At 40.3% G+C, this 21,879-nt stretch overlaps 1 protein-coding gene across 1 annotated transcript in view; it reads right to left on the bottom strand.

Moving 5' to 3' along the window:
- Positions 1-219: 219 nt before the first annotated feature.
- Positions 220-21,879, bottom strand: part of LAPTM4B (lysosomal protein transmembrane 4 beta) — a 58,055-nt gene continuing 36,395 nt past the window's right edge. The window contains exons 6-7 of the mRNA XM_086881951.1: positions 20,155-20,250; positions 220-2,242 (exon numbers count right to left, since the gene is read on the bottom strand). Coding sequence (XP_086738077.1) covers positions 2,168-2,242; positions 20,155-20,250 — 171 coding nt within the window. The 3' untranslated portion in view covers positions 220-2,167. The remainder of the gene's footprint in view (positions 2,243-20,154; positions 20,251-21,879) is intronic.

The raw sequence follows: 21,879 nt of genomic DNA on the forward strand, positions 1-21,879 counted from the left end.
GAACTAAAACCTTGAATTATCTTTTGGTCTTATTGTGCAATAAATTATAGAATTTACTGTCCTTTCCTCCACTTATACAGTATGATGAATTGACTGGTGAGTGGAATAAAAAATTATATTTTAGTCCTCTACGGAGAAAATTTTACTATGACAGACTGATTGGACAGGAATTTGTGTATGTTTGTGCTTGGAAGACCATAAACAATTATTTCCACAGTCTTGAGGAAACAATCCTTTTTATTGTAGAGAAGTTTGTATACACAGATGTGACGTATTTACAAGCAGCTTTTCTCAAACAGATGTCTGCTTAACATCCTTCACAAATCTGTCAAGAATGAAAGAAAATGAAGCTCAGAAGCCCAGCCGGCCAGCACAACCCCTAAATTCAGAGTAATTCCCAAAGATATCTGTAATGAGAGTAGATGGCATTATTCAGAAGGAAAAAAATAGGACCGTGACAACAATCAGTGGATGGATTTCAGGATTGATTTTCAAATGCATTGCTTAGTTTGATCTCAGAGTAGATAAAACATGAATTAAAATTCCAACAAGCAGATGGGTACCTGCCTTTTGCCAGGGGTGTGGAAAAGACAGGCAGAGAGTCTGTCCTTTCCTTCCCTGGCCTCTGCAAGAACAGCTCACAGTTGCAATCTCTGTGAAAAGAATTTGTAGGTCCTGTGTTCCCCTGGAAAGCTCTTTTCCAGAAAAAGCCAGGAAAAGTTCCACATTTCTTCAGCTGGCAGAATGGAGCAATGCACTAAGGGTGAGAACAGGTGTCCTCCTCAGGAAGGGTGTGGACTCATGTGCCAGCTCAGCCACAGGAGAGATGGCACCTTGGTGTCTTCTGGTGCTCCTCCAGACTGTGACTCAGCTCTGCACTGCCCTTCACCTGGGTGCTGTGCAATGGCACCTGTCCAATCACCCCAAATGCAGAGGAGACAATGCAGAGGGGAACAAGGAGAGGTAGAGACACAATTATATTCCCTTTTCATGTTCCTTTTCAATTAAAAGTAGAAACTTCATCAAAACAGAAAGTTACATGTGCAGGAGGCACTTCTCTAGAGAAGAAATAAATACCTCACACAAGCATTCATGGATGGATGAGCCCCATGAGAAAGATTCTCAGGACAACCAGTTCAGGCATAAAAGGAATCTAACCCCCCAACATTGATGTATATGAGAAACAGACAAAACATATCTGCTGATGCTCAAGGAAATTACATGCTTAAGTTCCCCACAGGTTGAGAACACGTATCTTAGGATCTGCATAATTTAGTTTACACTCAGCAAAACATTGCTATATTTACAGGCACATTCCGATGGGAAAACATTTGCATGTTGACTGCAAAAGACACGGTTTTGTCACCTAATCATGGGACTTTAAAGTAAGGATTTTGTGACCTCAAAATACTATTTGTGAAGTTAGTAGGGAGGAAAAAGGTGTGTAGGTGGGTAAAGAAAGTTACCAGAATTTGCTAACTTTTTTTTTTTTTTGGCATTATAATGGTTCCAGGCTGGGAAAAAGTGAGTCCATGTAGACAGGTTCTGGCTCGTTACACATAGAGTGCTTTGCCTATTCTTACTTCCCATACTTATCCTTCCTTCCCAATTAAATATGTTTCCCATTATCCAGGTTGATAAGAACAGTGCATAAGACTAATTCTTCTTGCAATCATCATCGTCATTCATAACATAATAACTTCAAAAATACTTGCAGAAGAGGAATGGACTGGAATGTCAATTTTTTAGACTTGGTCTGTATTCTGAAGTGAGTGTGGGCATCTGAGAAACACATTTCTAATGCTTTGGAAGTTTTACATATAAAAAAATTAAGTTACACTCTAAACCTGATTGAGAATGCAAAGTTCTATGTTCTCTAGCACTGGATGTCAGACATGGTGGAAAAAGCTATTCAGTGACTACTGTAACCCTAGTGCTACCCAGAATTATTCTGAAACTAGTTCACTAGTTTCTGAACCACTACTGTAGTTGCAGCAAATTATTAAAACTATCTACAGAATGAGAGTCATACAATTTAGGTTTCAATATGTCAGCAAAACAGCAAAGTGTAACCCATGGAGGTTATATCCTGGAAGTAAAATCATCAAACTATTGCTTCAATGTCTGTAAAGTAAAGCTATCCTCCCTAGGGACACAGCACTCTCATTTATGCTGACACATAAGGTGGTGGTGGATCTTTAGCAGCTCCATTCACAGGGTCATCATATGGTGGTAACAGGACCTGCAGGAAAGGAAAAAAAGGATTTTTTAAAAAAAGAAGTCAGATAATGAAATTTAAAGAAAATCCCTAAGGCCTTGTCCACAAGCAACCAAATCCCAAAAAACCAACAAAAAATCCCAAACAAACAAACAAAAACAAAACCCAAAAGAAACATCAAAACGAAAAAAGAATAAATTATTAAACAGGAGCAGAATAGTTAGGAAAAGAAGTAATATCAGCTAGCAGTTTATCCTTTTCAATGTGTATACTGTTTTCATTATGAAAGAAAGCATGATTCCTTCTAATTTCTTAGTAATGCCAGTGACAGCTTGATTTCATCCATTCACTGCTGGTACCTGAATTTGTTCAATCTGGCAGTGATAATGGCTGCTTCTTCTGCAGCTCTCCTCTGTCAAGAGGGCTTAACCTTTTCTCCTGGAGGAGTGTTCAAACTGCCTGAGTGAGAAAAGTCCCAAAAACCTCTCCTGAGCCCTCCCTGGAATAGCTAATAATTATTTTGGAGTGCAGAAAAAGAAAGTGAATGGAGAACAAATTACCCAATGCCTAAATAAATCTCCAGTTTTATACTTCTGGAGTACTCAGCCATGAGAAGGAAGATCTATACTCCCAGAAGCATTTCAGTGAATACTTAAACATCTGATAGCAATTAGGGAATTAGGACAGGTTTAGTCATATATCAACCCCATTCACTGGAGTCCAGGCAGCTTTCTAGGATATGGGAGATGCAAGCTCAGGCCAGACAGGGCAGAGGAGAGATTTGAACCAAGTTTCCTACTTGTTTAGGCAAGCATGGCAGCTGTCATGCAATTTTTAATGGAACCTGCACTGGCAATAGTTAAGTTTGCATGTGAAAAAGCAAAGGAGGAGTTGGTCTGTGAACCCCAGGAGGGACTGAGGATAAAATAGATATCTGAATGAAGAATGAGTGTACATTTCCTAAAATATCTCAATCACATGTAAGAACACCACTGAAGTGCACTGTCTGAGATACTTTATGCAGCTGATGATAAATTATTCATAACGGAAGTTCCAGATTTATCAGCATTGCTTCTTGGTCATTAAAGAGCATGTAAAGCTAATCATATAAATGTACATAGGGAATATTCTGATCTCAATAAAGCTAGTGGGAGTTCTGCCATGAGAGGATTTCACCAGTTCATACAGAAGTTGATAACCTGCCTTCTGCAAAGAAACATCCATAATCATTCCTTTTGGACCTCAACCACAACATACAAAGCCAGTAGGAATCGTTCTGTAGATTTAACCAGACTTTGGAACAGACTTTTGTGGGATGATTCCAAGTGTGATTCACACCATACTCGTGTGAGTTTACAAACATGCATTGATGACCATGTGTTCAAGTACATCTGTGCACGTAGCTGAGATTACAGAATGGCTACCTTGGCATCTTCAGCCTTTAATCAGAAAAGCTTCATTACTTAGAAAAGGAAATTGTCAGAGCCATTGCTCTTCATTAATACCATGTTTGAGCTTGTAAATGCAGTATTTTATACACTATACAATCTAAAAACCCTTGTATTTAAAAAGCATTTAATAAATTATGTCATACTTAAAAGCTGCAAGCATCTTATGACTACTTATCTAGTGAAATTAGGACAATATTTAGAATTTCAAATAAATACTATGATAAAAATCATAAATATATTTTGCAATGTAACCCCAGTAAATCACAATGCTAAAACATGTTAACTGTGAAAATCTCTACAGATTAAATCCCCCCCAGCACTGATCACTAACTTAATAACAGGATTTCCAGTAAAATCCTCATGTTACTAAAAAAGCACTACTTTCTCAGACATACTGAAACATGTTCATTAGTTTATTATGACACAATATAATTAGTAATTAAATCTGATCTACATATGACTCTGAAAATGAATAAAGTTCCCTTTGTGAAGATTTAGCTGTCTTACCGCACTTTCATAATGCTAACCCCCAACCTGTGATCCATTTCTTTCAGGTTCAGATTCTGTTTCATCAGGTGTGACAAGAAGTGACAGCAGAAGCAATCCAAAGAGCTGTCCATCTTCCAGCTGACAAAGATGAGCTGATAAATAATGGACAATACCTCTTCCTGTGCTCTGATCATCTTTTAAATCCATGTGTCCTAAGACTGCTGTGTTTACAATATTATTACTTCAGCATTGAGGTTGCTGCCATTTCCAGTAGGTTTCCTGGCCTGGAGAATTAATGATATGAATGAACATCTCCATTCCCTTCACTCTTGTATGAAATGAAATCTGTCTGGTAGGAGAAAAGCCTCATGGTGAGGCTTTTACATCCTGGGAGGTAAGCACTCTTCTTGGTTCTGCAGACACAAACTTCATATATGGGACAATGGCCATAAGGGCCCTCAGAAGAGATTTCTCACTTACCAACAGTTCAACAAGAAGTGAGAGGAAATAGGAATGCCTGTAAAAGTCTGGACAGCAAGGAGATAATGCTTTGCTATGCCTCAAACACTGATGACCATTCAATTGGGCAAGTCAGAACAGAACATTGCTGCAAAGGTGGGACTGTACAAAGGTAGGGCAGTCCCTTTCTGGAGCAAAATTTCCTGTTCTGTGGTGACCACACAACATACAGCACAAGTACAGAAGAAGGGTCAAACAGTGGTCATATTCCTAGAGAGGACTGTGGACCACCAAGGACTCCAAACATCTTGACTCTTTTCGGGAACTCTCCTCTGGAAAACTCTGCGTGCTCTGTAGTGTTGCTTCAGACAAAAAGATTCCCCTCCCTGGAAGGCATTTGGGTGTTCCTCTGCTAAGTGGAAGGTACATAACCTGATGAACTTCTTGTTTTGTGGGCCCTCACCCTCAATAGAACAAAACTGTAACCATTATTTCAACCACAGACATCAAAATTACAACAGTCAAATCTTGTCACTGGATCCACAAGCTAGGACTGAACTCTGCACCTATCTAATCTTCTGAACTTGCTTGCTGGTCTACTGAAAAAAAGCCAGAATGTCTGCACATAGGGATCACTGAGAGCCAAAAAACGGGTGTCCTTCATAATTTTTATAGTAACTTGTGAGTGACAATCTCAAACACTCTGCAAACATTAATCCCACAGCATTCAGAAAACTAACAAACATACATTGTTCCCAATTCACAACAAAGAAACAAAGAAATGCAAAAAATGTAAGGCCTGGGAAGCAAAATGCATCAGTTGTCTGAGTGGAGATTCTGCCTTGGGGTACCATGTACCTAAAATATGCACATATTTTTTGTGTTTTGTCAATTTAGACTGTATCTATTCTAATTAGATTACTAGATAAGACTGACTAGTGAGTTTCCATTTTTCCAGCTTCTGAATTCACCCTTTGGCTTGGTGACTGGCTTCCATTTTATATCTCTGGAGAGCATAATGTACTGCCTGAATATCTATGTTGGTCTATGCTCAAGGCACTTATCTGCTTCCATTAGCTATGCTGAAATTTAAGATTAACACAAGAAACTACTCCAGAAAACTACTGTGATCCAGATTTTCATCTCAGCTACTTTGGTATAAATTCAGTGATTAAAATTTTCATGAAATTATCTTTTCATGTAATATGTTGGCCATTTTAACAGTTAGCAGTTAAAAGCTGAAATAATTCAGGTTTTATCATTGTTCTCCCTTTTGCCAAAATAGATTTAATTGAGGAAAGATGGGAAAAATATTAAGGGAAAATAAGGGCCTGAAACTCTGTTTTTGTAAAAAATGTACTCTTACAGAGGCAGAATTGCAGGATTTGTAATTAGAATTGGCTGAAGAATTATTCAAACTGTCATGGAAGCTGAAGAATGACTATTCAGACTTAGAACTGACAGATGATTAAGTAACAGTAACAAAACCACATTGACAAAAAGTAAAAGTTAAATTATTTTTAAGGGCATTTTTATGAATGATGTGAAGCACTTGGTGTCCCAGCTGGTGCTATGAATTCAATAAACTGAGGGTTTTCTTCCATTTGTTGTCCATTAAATTTATTCACCTTAACCTTTGTTTAATATTCTGTGCATATTTTATTTCATTTAACTCAAACACTGCTGGTCAAAGGTAGTAATTTTGAATTCTGCTCCTTCTACACTGATTATTTTCTATGACTATTTTGTTCATGTTAGGGAATGAAAGATCAGGATATTTAAATATTGAAACAAGAAAATGTGTGGGAAGTAAGCCTGTAAAGTCATCACTGATTGAACTGTTCAAACAAAAAACATTGCCAGTAAAAAGGTGACCCTAAACTTTAAAAACACTTAGCAAATGTGCTTTAGCCTTCTAGTGTAAATATTTTCTTGTGAAACTTCTGAACCTTTTAAGCAGCCTCCCCAGTTCATATCCCACATACTTTGAATATTCCTATAGAGATCCATATGCCTTAGGATTTATCCAGTGACTTTTCCAAAATGGCTCCTGGAGGTTTGTAATGACCTACCACTGAGATGGGGTGACTGAGGCTCCTGTTAATAAATCCTTTGGGGTGAATCAGAGTGAAATTTTACTGAATGTCCAGTGCAAATATAACAGGGACTTATTTTAAAACAATTTAATTGCAGCAGAAAGGAGGCACGTGGCCATCTTTTCTTTGAAAGTATAAAAATATCACCAAAAAAAGGGAAGGGAAGGGAAGGGAAGGGAAGGGAAGGGAAGGGAAGGGAAGGGGAAGGGGAAGGGAAGGGAAGGGGAAGGGAAGGGAAGGGGAAGGGGAAGGGGAAGGGGAAGGGGAAGGGAAGGGGAAGGGGAAGGGGAAGGGGAAGGGGAAGGGGAAGGGGAAGGGGAAGGGGAAGGGGAAGGGGAAGGGGAAGGGGAAGGGGAAGGGAAGGGAAGGGGAAGGGAAGGGAAGGGGAAGGGAAGGGGAAGGGAAGGGGAAGGGAAAGGGAAGGGGAAGGGAAGGGGAAGGGGAAGGGAAGGGGAAGGGAAGGGAAGGGGAAGGGAAGGGGAAGGGGAAGGGGAAGGGGAAGGGGAAGGGGAAGGGGAAGGGGAAGGGGAAGGGGAAGGGGAAGGGAAGGGAAGGGAAGGGAAGGGAAGGGAAGGGAAGGGAAGGGAAGGGAAGGGAAGGGAAGGGAAGGGAAGGGAAGGGAAGGGAAGGGAAGGGAAGGGAAGGGAAGGGAAGGGAAGGGAAGGGAAGGGAAGGGAAGGGAAGGGAAGGGAAGGGGAAGGGAAGGGGAAGGGAAGGGAAGGGGAAGGGAAGGGGAAGGGAAGGGGAAGGGAAGGGGAAGGGGAAGGGGAAGGGGAAGGGGAAGGGAAGGGAAAGGAAGGGCTATGTAGCCCTATGCTCAGGTGGGACAGGGAGTTCTGAGTGCAGGGCTTTGTTCCCAATAACATGTAAGGATTTTGTGATAAGCAGTCTTGTATAATATGCAGAAGTAATAATCCATAACTGACCCATAAGAAATCCTGTTCCTGACTTAGCTGGTGTCATCTGAGTGGTTTGGTTAATTGTATTACATAAGCATCTCTATTATAAAGCACATGATACAGGATGACCTTCTCTGAAAGAAATAATTGCCAAACAAGTTTGCCAATGGCTATAACATATTCAGTTAATATAAGCAAATGTCATTTCATATTTTTTACATCCTGGTTAATCTGGTTTTGAAGAATAAGTTTTTTAAGGCATTGCTTAGAAATCTATCTGAGAAGAAACAGAGGTAAATACTTGTATATTCAAACAGTTTGTAGCTAATCTTGTCCCAACAGCATTTTGTCTGTTTCTTTGTTTCCCTGCTTTTGCGGGCATATTGCATTATTTTAATAATCACTCCATATATTTGCAGCTGATTTCACATTTACTTAAACTTCCAGGAGAAAATTTTCTTTCTTCAGCACATGTACAAGTTTTTCCATATTGCTGCAGTGATTCCTGTTTGAAGCTCTCAGATCTCCTCTTTCTAAAGGAGAAAATGTGCTCGGTTCCCTATGAGTAAAGTAACATTTTTATCAAATGATTATTTCTGCATTCTCACCCTAACCTCACTGGAATCAACAGAAATCTTTGTGTCTCCAGAGAGCTTTGGATTGCTTTTTCCAACAGCAATTTGTATTCTCCACTGGACAGAATGGTACAGTTGGCACACAACAGCTTTGAGTTTGAACAGAATTCTGTTTGGCTGCTGTATGAAACATTTGGGAGCTCCCATGACAAAAATCCTTGTTGAAGTCTTGTTAGAAACAAACACAACTCTAATATACTTTTATCCAACACCTTGAACTTTAATGTCAAAAAAAGATATTGATTAAAAAGGTCTATGATAAATATTGATGGTTATAATGAGTGTTTGTGATGTTTTATCAAACTTCAACTTTTCAGTAAAAACACCTTTCTTTATCCTGAAGGACTTCAGGTTACATCACACAGGTGACAGGGACAGGTGACAATAAATAGTTGTGTGGAATTAGGGCCATTAGTACTGCAATTTAATCCTGGTCCTGTTGCTATCATTTGGACTTTTCCTTAGAAGAATCTCACATTTGTAAAACAGGCATCTTTGAAACATTGAGAGAGAATCAAAATTCTCTTGGATGTCACTTGCATATGACTGTATGAGACAGGTGCTAAATTGTGGAAATATTTACAAACTAAATATGTGTTTGCAGCCTATTTCAGGAATTTCAGCCTATGCCTGGAAGTGTTTATCCCAAGCTTACCACAGTTCTGTATGTACTGCACATAATTTTTCTGCAGAAGTGACCTTTACATTTTAGACACCCAAAACCTTAGGGGAGGCTAATGTGAATATGTGGGGAGGAAAAGAAGAGAGGGAAAAAGGAGACCTTTGTTCCACACAGGTCAAATACATAGTGTCAGTGTGCTCAAGCTGTATTCCCTGTTTATTAAAACAAGGAGAGTAACCACAAGGTGAATAATGTTAGATGGGAAGAATATGCCAGAGTCAGTGTTGAATACTGAGCTGAAATGCAACCACTGCACACTGTTCCTAATGCAGGGTATGCTCTGTCCTCAATATAGCACAAGACTGGTCCATCAGGATCAGAGGCAACTGAACTGAAAGAAGAGGTTTTAAGCAGCACATACCTAATTACACCAGTCCTCTGCTCTATTCATTTAATCTCAGTGATTCCAGCCATGACCAACAACCAGCTTGCACCAATCTGACACCATTGTGTGCTTTGGAGAGGGTTTTATGGTATGCAATCACATTTACTAATTTCATGTTTACTTCCCTGCTGTCCTGTCATTCACCCAGCCAAGAGGAGTGGAATTTCCTCCCCCAGCTGTGGTGCTTTGAGGAGCCATTAACTGCAACCTAAAGCATGTTCAGCTGCAGTGAAGCAGCAGCCAGCTCACAAACAGCTCTAGAGGAAAGGCTGCCATCGAGACCACCTGTCCCACTCAAGATAGTCCCAAATGTACTGTTGGGCTCTTGACTACACAGATGTTATGAAGATCACCTGGGGAAAACAGAAGATGCCTGTGTGCATACACAGCTTTAGCCAGATGATTGCTTCACTCTGTAGGCAGGGAAAGGCTTAGAATGATTCTCTCTTTGCAATGTTTCCCTGTCAAGTTTGACAGTGTGTTTTTTTCTGAGCAGTCTGAAACTACAGAGGAAAATGTGAAATTATGTGTATTTTTTTCTTTAAAATTTCTGAAATCCAGATCTTCTCAATTCAAGCTCTGTTTTGGAGACTTGAGCCACAAAGTGCCAGCTATTTCCTTTATTACTTGGTGTGACAATGAGCTCTGGACTATATCTGAAATCACTGATTATTTTATCAATTTCATATTTTATTTAAAAGTAAATAAGCCTATTAATGTAGCACTTGTTTTATTTCCTGTACAAAATTTACTAGAAGCTACTAAATATACTGATTTTATTGAGGCTGACCTTCAAAAGTTTTTAATGTTTCTCTATGTAGGGAGAAAAGAAGTAGCATTTATCAAGAGTGTCTGAAGAAATATGGTTTTTTCTATGAGTTTCCAACACTTCCTAGAATCATAGAATATCCTGAGTTGGAAGGGACCCACAAGGATCATTGAAGCCCAGCTCCTGGCCCTGCACAGGACCATTCCCAAGAGTCACACCATGTGCTTTAGAGCATTGTCCAAATTCTTCTTGAGCTCTGTCAGGCTGATGCTGTGATCACATCCCTGGGGAGCCCATTCCAGTGCTCAGCCACCCTCTGGGTGAGGAACCTTTTCCTGATATCCAACCTAAACCTCCCCTGACACAATTTCAGGCCGTTCCCACTGGTCACCAGAGAGAAGGGATTGCCACTACAATGTCTGTCACTACATTTCCCCTTGTGAGCAAGCTGTAAACCACTATGAGCTCTCCCCTCAGTCTTCTCCAGGCTGAACAGAGCAAGTGACCTCAGCCATTTCTCATATGGCTTCCCCTCCAGACCCTTCACCTGCTTGTGGCTCTCCTTTGGACACTCTAATAGCTTTATATCTTTCTTATATTGTGATGCCCAAAACTGCATACAGCACTTACCAGTGGGAGAAACAAGAAGTATGAAAGCTAAATCCACCGAGAATTCAGTGGATTAATTTTATTAATCCCTTAAAATGAATTCACATTTTACATAGACTGTATGAAAAGGCTGACAGCCTTCAGGAGGAGAGCCTTTTTTCCAGTAGTAAAGAGGAATAATAATAATTCTGTGGTGAAATGCAGTCAGATGTTGCATACAAGGTAAGAACTGGAGGCAGAGTTAAGGGGCTAGCTTTCATAATGCTGAAGTTAAGAACTTGCATGTAGGAACAGCTCTCCTGGATAAGTTAAAAGGTCCATCCAGATCACAGTAATAAATAGTGGATGATAAAGAAACAGAAGTGCAAGACAGAATAATGAAAAGTAATTTAGAAAGATCACTGTAAGCAGATAGAGTTACAACTTGCCCAGAATATTCTCTACAGTGTCAGAAATTTGATTGTCAAGGACTTGCTGGGCTACTGGTCATTAAAGGATTTTTTCTTCCACTGATTTTTCTAGCCTGTATTTAAATCCATGCTGGTGTCTAGCACAGCAATATCCCCTGGCAAGCAGTCCCACAGTTCATCTAGGTGTTCCATGAAGAAATACCTTTGGTTTACTATGAAACCTGACAGCAGCTTTTTCAGTGAGTGTCCCCTAGCTCTTCTAAGTCAGTGAGCACCTCCTCAGCCATGCATGACTTTAAAGACCTCTATTAGGTTCTTTCTTGTTCTTCCCTCTTTCATCTCACTAGAGATCCTTGCTCCTCTGCAGTGCATTCCCCACTTACTTTGTTCATACTAAGAAACCCACTTAACAGTTTTGGGTCCAGGCTGAAGAGAGCTCCAAGACCAGGTGTGTGAAAGGTGCTGGAGAGGTGGCTGACCTACATTCATGCTCAGGAAAGTGGCAGGCACTTTCACCCACCTGACCTGGGTCAGATGATCTTCCAGATGAGATCAACTGCCCTTTAGAAGCAATTCCTCTATGTACAAGCTTATAAATACCTGCTTCAAATGTGCTTGTTTACAATGCAAACGGATGCTTTGGTCAAATGAGTCCAGTCAAAGAAAATGTTTCTGAGAAGTAACAGAGCAATGTCTAAAAAAAATGTTCCCATTTTTAATTCCTCCCTGTCCCCAGATAAAAAGAGCCCGGGGTATAGGGCCAAAACCAAAGCTTCATATCTGAATCAAATCTTATTTAATATTAAATGAGAAATGTTTGATTTTGCATCATACACCGATGCTGTCATGGTTTCATTTGGATGTTTTTGCTTGAAAAATCTGTCCAAAGTGTGCTAGTTAATTACTATTTAAGGATTTCATTATATGTTGTCTTTCAAATAAATCCCAAGAAATCTTTCTCTCAATGTGGACAGGAAATATTTTCATGTTTATATGTATGCATTTCCTTTAGAAACCACACTAGAACAATTACAGATGGAGTAACTGGAAGCAGAATAGCCCTGAGATAATTTATAACGCCATTTAGCAAAGAAGTAGGATTCAATGCTCCAAAATCATCTGTGCAAAGTTAGAGCTGGTATGGCTTGTTTTTCTTTGGCAAAACTGTTTGTTTATCCCAAGCCACCAGTTCTCCAAGACACTATTTAGGAAACTACATGAGTTTATAAAATTCTGTAATGAAGCAGCACAATGTTTTCAGCACTCCAGATAGATGAATAAATGCATATATCTCTAGGCTACAACAATATTTAGGGACAGATTGTGATTACCCTTGTGTGAGAAGAAAATGCAATTGAGGAAGCTATAGTCTTGTTTCATCATGTGCAGCCTCATAAAAGTCATCCAGAATAATGGTGTAATTACTCTCTCTATTCAGAGGCATGGAGCAACAGCTCTCTTCAGGTCACAGACATCTTTCCTACACTTTGTAAGCCTCATACTGCTGCATCTCTGACTCTGCATCCTGATTTTGTACATGCAGAACAGCATTATTTTTTCAAATTTTCCTTATTTATTTTTCAAAATTAGCATTTTCTGGATGCTTTCTTGGGGTATGTTCGTCCACAAGTCATCAGTACTGAAGTCATTGAAGCATACTTTTACTCTGTGTAACAAATGGTTGATGTCTTGAGTGCAGAAAACTGAGAGGGCACTACTCTTTCAGTGGACTTTTTAATTACTAAACTACATCTCTTTCTAACCTTATCTTTTACAATTACATCGTGTATTCCTCTCAAGTGTTAACAAGACAGAAAGCTGGGTATAGCTCACATGGGACACCCAAATTGTTTAACAGGACTGATTATCTCCCAGGAGTGTGGTTATCACAGCCATGCTTACAGTACAGATGCTGCTGGAGAGGCTTCTGTCTGTATAAAAAAATCTATTACTGTTAGTAAATCACACCTGTAAAGCATCTGTCAGCCAGAAACTTCCCCCAAACTTGTGCAGATCTAAATTTGGTAGATGAATACCCACTCAACCTTGCACTTTCAGAAGTTCAGTGTCTGTCCCAGAGTTAATTTAAAGCAGACCTTGCTTTCCTCACTGCTCATAAGACAGAGGACCAAACCCACAAGTGCTGTGCAGTTTGGAACAGACCACAGTGGCCAGTCCTGTGTCCAAAAAGAGTCCCAGGGGATGCTTGGGAAGAGCACAATTGCTCTGAGGGAGCCACTAAAAGTGAAACGAAATGAGACTTAAAGTCCATTAATTAACTGAAACCATTAACAACCACAGAAAGATAGGCCTCTTGAGCACTGCCAAACTCGGGTGCTCCTCCCTGGTAGGGAGCCAAGGTGGCCTCCAGGGGATGTCTGAGAGAGCAGAGCCACCCGCTGAGCCACCAGCTGTCACTGCTCCCCCGGCCAGCTGATGCTTCCTCAGCATCTGCATGGCTTGTGGGGTTGGGAAAGCTTTGTCAGAGAGGCTTGGGGAGGGAGGGGCTGGGATGTGTGAGGAGTTCCTCCCCTGCCTGAGGAAGGCCAGGGCGGTGCTGCGCTGTGCAGGAGGATGTGATGAGGTGACCGCAGATGAGGTAGTGCTGGAGCTGCAGCGGGACCACCCCTGGGGGAGCAGCTCTGCAGCAGGGCAGGGCTCCTGCAAAGGCCAACTCTAGGGCTATAAAGCCCCAGCATGGCTCATTGCTGCTGGGATTCTGCCTCTCACACCCTGCTGTGACTCCCTGCTTGAGCAACACCTGCCTGAGCGAATTCTCACCTCCTCCATCCACGGCAGCACACTGTAGCTGTGACTTGAGCCTGACCTGGAAAATTCACACAGCTCAGCTTAACACCCATACATCCTTGGCAGCAGGGATTTAAGTTGTCATTGATTTTTCACTGCATTGATATGTATCCTTGGAATTACACTGAAGACTTTGACTTGTGTTCTGAAGCCCAGAAAGCAGCGGCTGTCAGATGGTAGTGAATCAATCCCATTAGGATAAAAATCACTAAAGAAATAAAAACACTGCAAATTTATAAACACCGGGGTTATTTTCTACATTGCAACTTACCTAATTAGTGAACCCAAAAAGATCTGGAAGATTTAAATTACACATCCCCATTTCATGTCTTGTTTTCAATCTAATTATGAACACTGAGAACAGATTTGTCTATTTTATCATAAATCTCTTACAAATTGTCACATATTAGTTCCAAATTCCAATATATCAACTGCAAATAAATACAGATTTACAATCTACTTAAGAAAATAGATAAGCATGTATATTTTCATCTTGTAATTTAGCTCACAGGTAAATTTATGACTGTCATGACAAATGAAAGCACTTTGGAAATCTTATTTTTAAACTTAAGCAGGTATTTGCCCCAAACTGACACTGTTAATAGTCCATTCCAGACATTACAGCTGACTTCTGACAGCAGCTACCTAATAATAGGTGAGACCCATAACAAAAAGTGCAATTAGCCTATAGCACTAAGCAACAGAACAAACAGGCTGCATGAAGTAATTCAGACCACAGGGAATGCTGGAAGTGCTGAAAGTGGAAGCAAGAGCTGAGTATAGATGATAAGATGGAAAGTTAAACAAAAAAATAAATAAGAAGGAACAATCTCTTCACTAAGATTAAAGAACAGCTGACAAAGCATGGAACTTCACTGCAAGTAGAATATGAAATGCTGGAGCAGCTGAATAGCTGTTTCTTAGCAGATGCAGACTGTCAAGATACTTTTCTGCAACTCAGAACCAAACAGAAGAGGAAAAACTGCACATGTGGCACATGCATACTACCAAGATGTGAATGGTTGCATCCATGTGGATCTTGAGCCTTTTGAAGCTTCTCTCATTAAAGAAATTGCTTTTATTGTTATGTTTACAAAGTGCAATTCTGAAGAAAGACAGCTCCATGCATTTAAACCACCTTTCTAGGTCACATGGACTATTGCATTTGATTGCTAATGAACCATCCCCTTTACTTATTGCACTGGGTAGCTCTACTTATATCCTTTACTTATTGCACTGGGTAGCTCTACTTATATCCTTTCTTTCTTGTCCCTGATTCTTCTTCCTCTTCTCTATGTCCTGCTTTATGTGCTTTTCCTCTTGCAGGTTTTATCAGTTTCCAAAAAGGAAGTTCAGGGTTCCTCTGCCTGGACTCTACTGGAGGCCCTGAAAGGACTCGGAGAGTGAGTCATGCCAGGGATATTCATTTGTGGTGTCAGCTCATTGTAAAATATTTCCCTGGTTACTATTCACTGCAAAAGGACATTTGTGATCTAGTGGCCCAGTAACAGTTGTGCACACAAACTGCCACACAAGACCAGCTACCTGGTGAGCATTGACAAGTTTGTAGGATTTTTATGGAAAACATCTTTAAAGCAGAATTTTTGTCTGAGCTGTCTTCTACTCTGACACATAGCATCCCAAATCTGGCTCAGCAGTTGGAAACCACAGGTTCCAAAGCACCTACCAGAAATAAGAGCTCTTGCAATGGTTTATCTGTCTCTGTGATCCATCTCAAGCTTCAGTCTCTTTAACTGGCATGAGTCTAAGGATCCTGCTCTCGGTCCATAGCCAAATTAATCACCAAATTAATGACACAATAATACAAAGAACGGCTCTTCCAAAATTCTAGCAAAGAATATTCTTCCTCTGCTCAGAGAAATCATCCAGCAGGAATGAAAGATCTAACTCTGCACTTCTCAAATGGGTCTCCTATTGCTCTGAGACAGGGAAAGCAAACAAAAGTGTTGACCAATTAATTACAGGCCACTTAACTGAGGTCATGTCCACAGAGGGAATATATCTGCATTTAAAATTGAAAAGTAACTTATTAACCATTGTGAATAAGTGTATGTAAGATAAAATCTATTGAAGCGATTTTATAAAGCACGTAAAGATCTAAATCCCACTTTGAAGAGAGATTTACGGCTTTACATTTTATCCCCACTGGCAGCATGACCGGAGATGAAACTTCCATTGATTGGCTTCAGTGAGAGTTAAAAATAAACAGACTGAAATCCTCTGGCTGTCCAAGAGCATGATAGAGTTGCTACTGCTCCAAAGAACAAATGTCTAATTTTGGGTTATCTTTTGCACCTGTACACTGACAATTTTTCCAAATTGGATGAACATTTCCATGGTACTACTGTGACAGCTAAAATTTGTGTGGAAATTTAACCTTCATCCATGGTGCATTTGAGAAGCTGGCAGGAAAAAGCAATCCCAAACTGGGAAAGTGGAAAGAACAATCCTCAGGTTACTATGGGTTGGGTAAGTGGGACAAGCAATCCTCAAGATTACTGCAGGGGAGGCACCTTACTGCCATGCCAAAACCTCCTACAGACAGCTCCAGAAACTGAGGGGAAAAACACTTAGGAGGAGGGAGATCTATATTCATAAGAGAGTCTGCTGTGTCTAATGTACACAGCTGGATTCTCAGGTCCTCAGGAGCATGAGAGTGTCACATCTTCCCCTGCCTGGGGTCCAGGCCTTTCCCCTGCCCAGCATCAGCTGGTCCCCCCATGTCATAACACAGTCTGTTGATGGAGCCAAGCCAGGCATATTCATGTGGTGTCAAATTTTGATCAAAGGTCACAGAAGGAGGATCTCTCACCAAATGGGCAACAGGAATATCCCATTCACAGCCTGCAGTGGGAGGAGGCATGTTTGTTCCAGATGGCACACTTGCAAAAAGGATGGCTTAAACCACTTACACTGAGTGACAAAAATCAGATTATCTGGTAGCTGATAAAAGGTTACTTACAGATCAGATCCATGAGTATTATTTATAAGAACCAGTTTGACCAGGGGAACTGGAAATTTCTGTGCTGAGAACAGAGCAAATGGGTAGCATGAAGAAATTCAGACTACAGGCTGCATTTTCATTAAAAATCCTTCTATAAACAAGGAAGCATCCAGCTCTGGGAGACTCATCATAAGTAGGACATGGACCTGTTGGGAGCCAGTCCAGAGGAGGCCCACAAAAATGGAGTAAAGGAGGCTCCAAGGAAACCTTATAGCACCTTCCAGTATCTAAAGGGGGTCTATGAGAAAGCTGGAGTGGGACTTTTCACGAGAGCAGGTAGTGATAGAACTGAGGGAAATGGCTTTAAACTGAGAGTAGGTGTAAATTAGACATTAGGAAGAAATTCTTTATTGTGAGGGCAGTGAAACACTGGAGCATGTTGTCCATAGAAGCTGTGAATGGCCCATTCCCAGAAGTGTTCCAGGCCAGGTTGGATGAGACTCTGAGCTGCCTGGTCTAGAGGAAGGTGCCCCTGCCCATGGCAGAGGGGTTGGAAGTAACTGATCTTGAAGATCCCTCCCAACCCAAACCATTTTGTGACTCTATGATTCCATAATACTTAATTTTTTTACTCTAAACTGTAGCAATTATATCTCAGTATATATTATTACTATTATTATTATTATTATCATCATCATCATTATCATTATATCTATATTATATATTATTATATTATTATTATAGTCTCATATTTAAAATAGATTTTTACTTCCATTTGTACAGATTCTTTTAGCTAATGCTGATGACAAGTACATATCAATAAACATCCCTGAAGACCAGAACATACCCTGCAGGTATGACCTGCAGCTCTGTTGGTTTGATTCTAAAAATGACGCATTTATTTCAGAGAAGAGGGCATAGATTGACTCATATTTTTTAAGAAATTTGTAGCTCATGATTTAAAGGCATATTGGTATGAGGAAGTCCTGCTGAAAGAAGTTTCCCAGCATCCATAAAAATGAAAAATTATAATTTTAGTACAAAAGTACCCTTGAATGATGGGATAATATTATACAATTCAACCGACTGTAGTGACCTATCACAGCATTTCAAAGTTTTGTAAGGTTTCCTCAAGAGTTCCAAACTCTCAGAGGTCCTCATTATTTAGCCTTCAAAGCTCTATTCTTCCATGCTCCATTTTGAAACCATTTTAAACCAACAGTGCTGCGCCAACATTTTTTTAGTCATATGGAGGGGAGGGGTTTGTATATGTTTCACAATGTATACATTAAGAAAAAGACAATCTTCTCAAGTCTGTGATTTCAGGGGCTGAAGGGAGGGAAGAGCTATCTTCTGACTCACAGTGAAGAATGATGGAGATTTAACCCTACATACCATTGTTGCTTCTGAAGCCCAGCAAAGAGCAGAAGACAGAAAGAGGCTGCTCAGGAGCACATCAGCTCCTCCATCACAACACTGAGCACACTGTGCTGGTGGGTGCCTGCAACTTTGCTCCTGACCCTTTCTGTACTCACAAACAGGAATTTTTTGAGCAATTTTTTTTTTTTTTATGTTAGCTGATGAGCTCTTTCTCATTTAATGTCATCTTACTGAACTTCCTTAAAAGATGCCTCATACCTGACAAGAACAGATTCTCACCTTATTAAAATTAAAGAACTGCAAATACTGGGGAAGGAAGAAGAGTCCAATGAGAATTGGAAGAAGAGCCCTACTTAGGAATGCACAACCTTTCTCACAACCTGCTTTTGCTTTAGATATCTTGTAAGAGAGAGAAAAACAAAATTAAATTAAAAGCTCAGTCCAACAATGTCATCTGTGAATGGGATAAAAGGGCTTCCTTTTCTCACAGAAACATTTGGTAGTTACCAAATACAAAAGTACCAAGAAGAGCTTTGGTAGCCAGGCATCTCTAAAAAACAGTCTTTTGTTTTATGAAGGCAGCAGTGAAGCAGATAGTTTTAATGTAACTTTTAAAAAGTAAGTTTAATTTCCCAGATAATCCAGCTGACACTCTCCCCGTGCTGAGCCAGCTGGCTCTCTGGGCTGTAGAGTTAAAAATGTTTGAAGCTGAATTACAACTACCTACAGGCTGAACAAAAGAGTTATCAAAATTACTTCATATAAAATTCCTGGTTTTATTCAAAGTAGGTTCCAGTAAAGAAAATAGTAATACTTCTTAGCTCTCAATAAATCCATGTTTTTATACTTAAATGTCCTGGTTGCCAGCTGTGATCATGGTCTGTAAAACTTCTTATGTTTTTCTTAAAGCTTCAGGTATAGAGGACAAATAACTGTGCAAAAGTTACATCTTTCATGTAAAAGTAGTGACATTTTCTAAGCCCTTGCGGCTGCACGGGAGTCACTCATTCCAAAGGATTATAGCTGACAGTCTAATACCTCAGTGCATGGAGACCACCCACAATCAGGAAAGCCTGAGGAAGGCAATCCTGGGATTTTACCCAGCTGATCCAGAGGACCAAGTTTGTGCTGCTGTTATTCTGCTATGTAAATGGTGTAAAGAGCCTTGTCATACAAGCCCGTGGGTGACCTCTGCAAACAGAGCTCTTCTCAAAAACTGGCTCTTTTCCAGAGACCCTGTCTTCCCATATTCCTTCAGTGCCTTCTGCAAAAAGCGAGACATTCCTTAGCAATCATGTCCTGCACATGTGCATGTAAGCACTAAATTACTATACAGTGAACCTATGCCTTCCATTCTTTGAGGTTAAAATCTGTTTATTAATTTCTTTCATGTCGAACTTTGTTTTGTTCGGCCTCCTTACCATACAAACCACATCATGCACTGTGAAAAATAAATCACTGAAATTTGTTGCCTTTTAGCTCCTCTCTGTGAGTTTGTAAAGCACTACACCAGATATTAAGTGTCCTAAATCACAGTTTCTATAGATAAATCAAAATTTCACAGCAGGCATAGACCATGGCATCCTTGAGTCCTAATCAGTCTCTCCTCTGTCCTGATCATCACACAGATGGAGAGCTCAGAATGGGGGTCATTCCTGGGGCCACAATAGAAACCATAGTTTATGATTAACACAGATTCTTTAACAGATAATATGCATAAAATAAAACCAGCATTTTAGCAATAGATATGATTTGCAACCATTGCAAACCAGTCCCTTGAGTTTCAAGTCCAAACATCACCAACAGATGAGGACTGTCAAAGCAATTAAAGAGTCAGAAATATAAAATAAAGCCTTTAAATGCATAATATTACACAAATGTTTGCCATCACATCCTTACCGCAGTGTCGTTGGTGGTAATGTACACCAACACATCCGAGTTGTTCCTGCCATTGATGTATCGGTAACAGTTCCACACACAGCTTATCAAGTAACCCTGCAAAGAAAAGGGATTTATTATTCTGTGCAGAAAATAAACCATGGATGTTTTTCTGGTAAGATTTCCATTATTTATAAATATAAACATCAGTATGATAGAAGCATGGGACAGTAACTTCCCCGGCTGCAGAGACTGTGAGAATGTCTGGGGGTCTGTGAGTAATCCAACATCATTCCTCTGATAGAATTGGGGTTCTTTAGAATGGAGAAGGTTCTGGGGAGACCTTACTGTGGCTTTCAGTATATAAAGGGGGCTTATTAAATCAATGTATTCCATGTGACTGGAATGGACTGGGGTCTTCGTATTCTTCCTTGACTAGAGAAAATTGCCGAAGTATAACTTTTATTGACATCTGAAGTTATTTCTGACATTTTAAACATTGTTAAAAATAGTGGGGTTTTTTTTCCCAGTGTAAAACAAAAACCCCTGTAATAGAAGCAATAAAACTACTGCAAGATCATAAACTTCACTGCTTTTGTTCTTGGAGCTTGGGTAGTGCCACTTCTTGTGCAACAACTAGCTGTCTCCACTTCTTTAGCTGCTTAGGCAAAATGCTCACAGCCACCACCTCCTTCATGAGCAGGAGAGATTCCAGTTTGGGCAGCAGAGACGAGCAAAGTGACTGGAAGGAAGATAAGAGGCAGGAAGATGCAGAGGAGCTGGAGTCAGATCTGCAGGATGTCAGTAACACAGCTGGCAGGACTAAAGCAGTTCTCTCTGGAGCTTTCTGCTTCCCATTGCTGGAGGGCAGGGTTTTTCCTTTTGTTTTCTTTCAAACCAAGACACCCATGTAATCACACACATGACGGTGATGAGGAGAACTTTGTGTTTTGATAGTGCCCAACTTATATTTTTATTTAGTAGGTCTGCACAGCAATTCTTCCACAAACCTATCACATGCAGGTTATACTGCCAGCACTGAATTTACATGTGTGTCTCACTGAGTGAGTCATACTTTTGTGACTCACTTGCACTGATGGCCTTCCAAAAGCCTCTTATCCCTTTGAGCTGCTCTGTGCTTCCTCTGTCTCCAGAGCTGACACACATGAGCTGTGTTTTTCAGGATGCCATGTGATTCACTGATGGCTTGCTTGCAGATCAGAAGTTTTTTTTCCACCGGGGCTGAGCTGGCTAAAATCTGATAAATTTGCTTCCTCTTCTTTCACAGCACCTTACAGACTCTGGATTGACTTGCAGCTGTTGCAGACTTTGACAACACTTTTGGCCAACAAATGGGGAGAGCCAAAGTCTTCTGGAGTGAGCTAAGTCCCAAGGGAAGATTAGACAGGCTCTACAGACCAAGCTGTGGGCTGTGCAAACCTACCCTAGGCTACTGAAACGAGTAAAGGCACACACATGGAGAACTGCATCTTTTCCAGAATTAAGTAAAATGTCATTGTTAATTTCAAGTGGTAGTAAGTAATTCAGTAGCTTTCAGTGCTCAGATACTATAGCCTGGGAAAGGCATAAGAGCTAATGCAGAGCAGAGACTGAATATATACACTTCTGTGGGGACACAGCCTGTCTTTTTAAGAAACCCTTTACATTAACCCTACCTATTTGCAAAACTGTTTCTATACTCCTTCTGTCAAAATCTAAAGTGAGGAAAGCCCTGTTTTGGATAAT

Source organism: Cyanistes caeruleus, chromosome 1 (genome assembly GCF_971803275.1).
Source record: "Cyanistes caeruleus chromosome 1, bCyaCae1.hap1.1, whole genome shotgun sequence".
In the NCBI taxonomy this organism is placed as follows: domain Eukaryota; kingdom Metazoa; phylum Chordata; class Aves; order Passeriformes; family Paridae; genus Cyanistes; species Cyanistes caeruleus.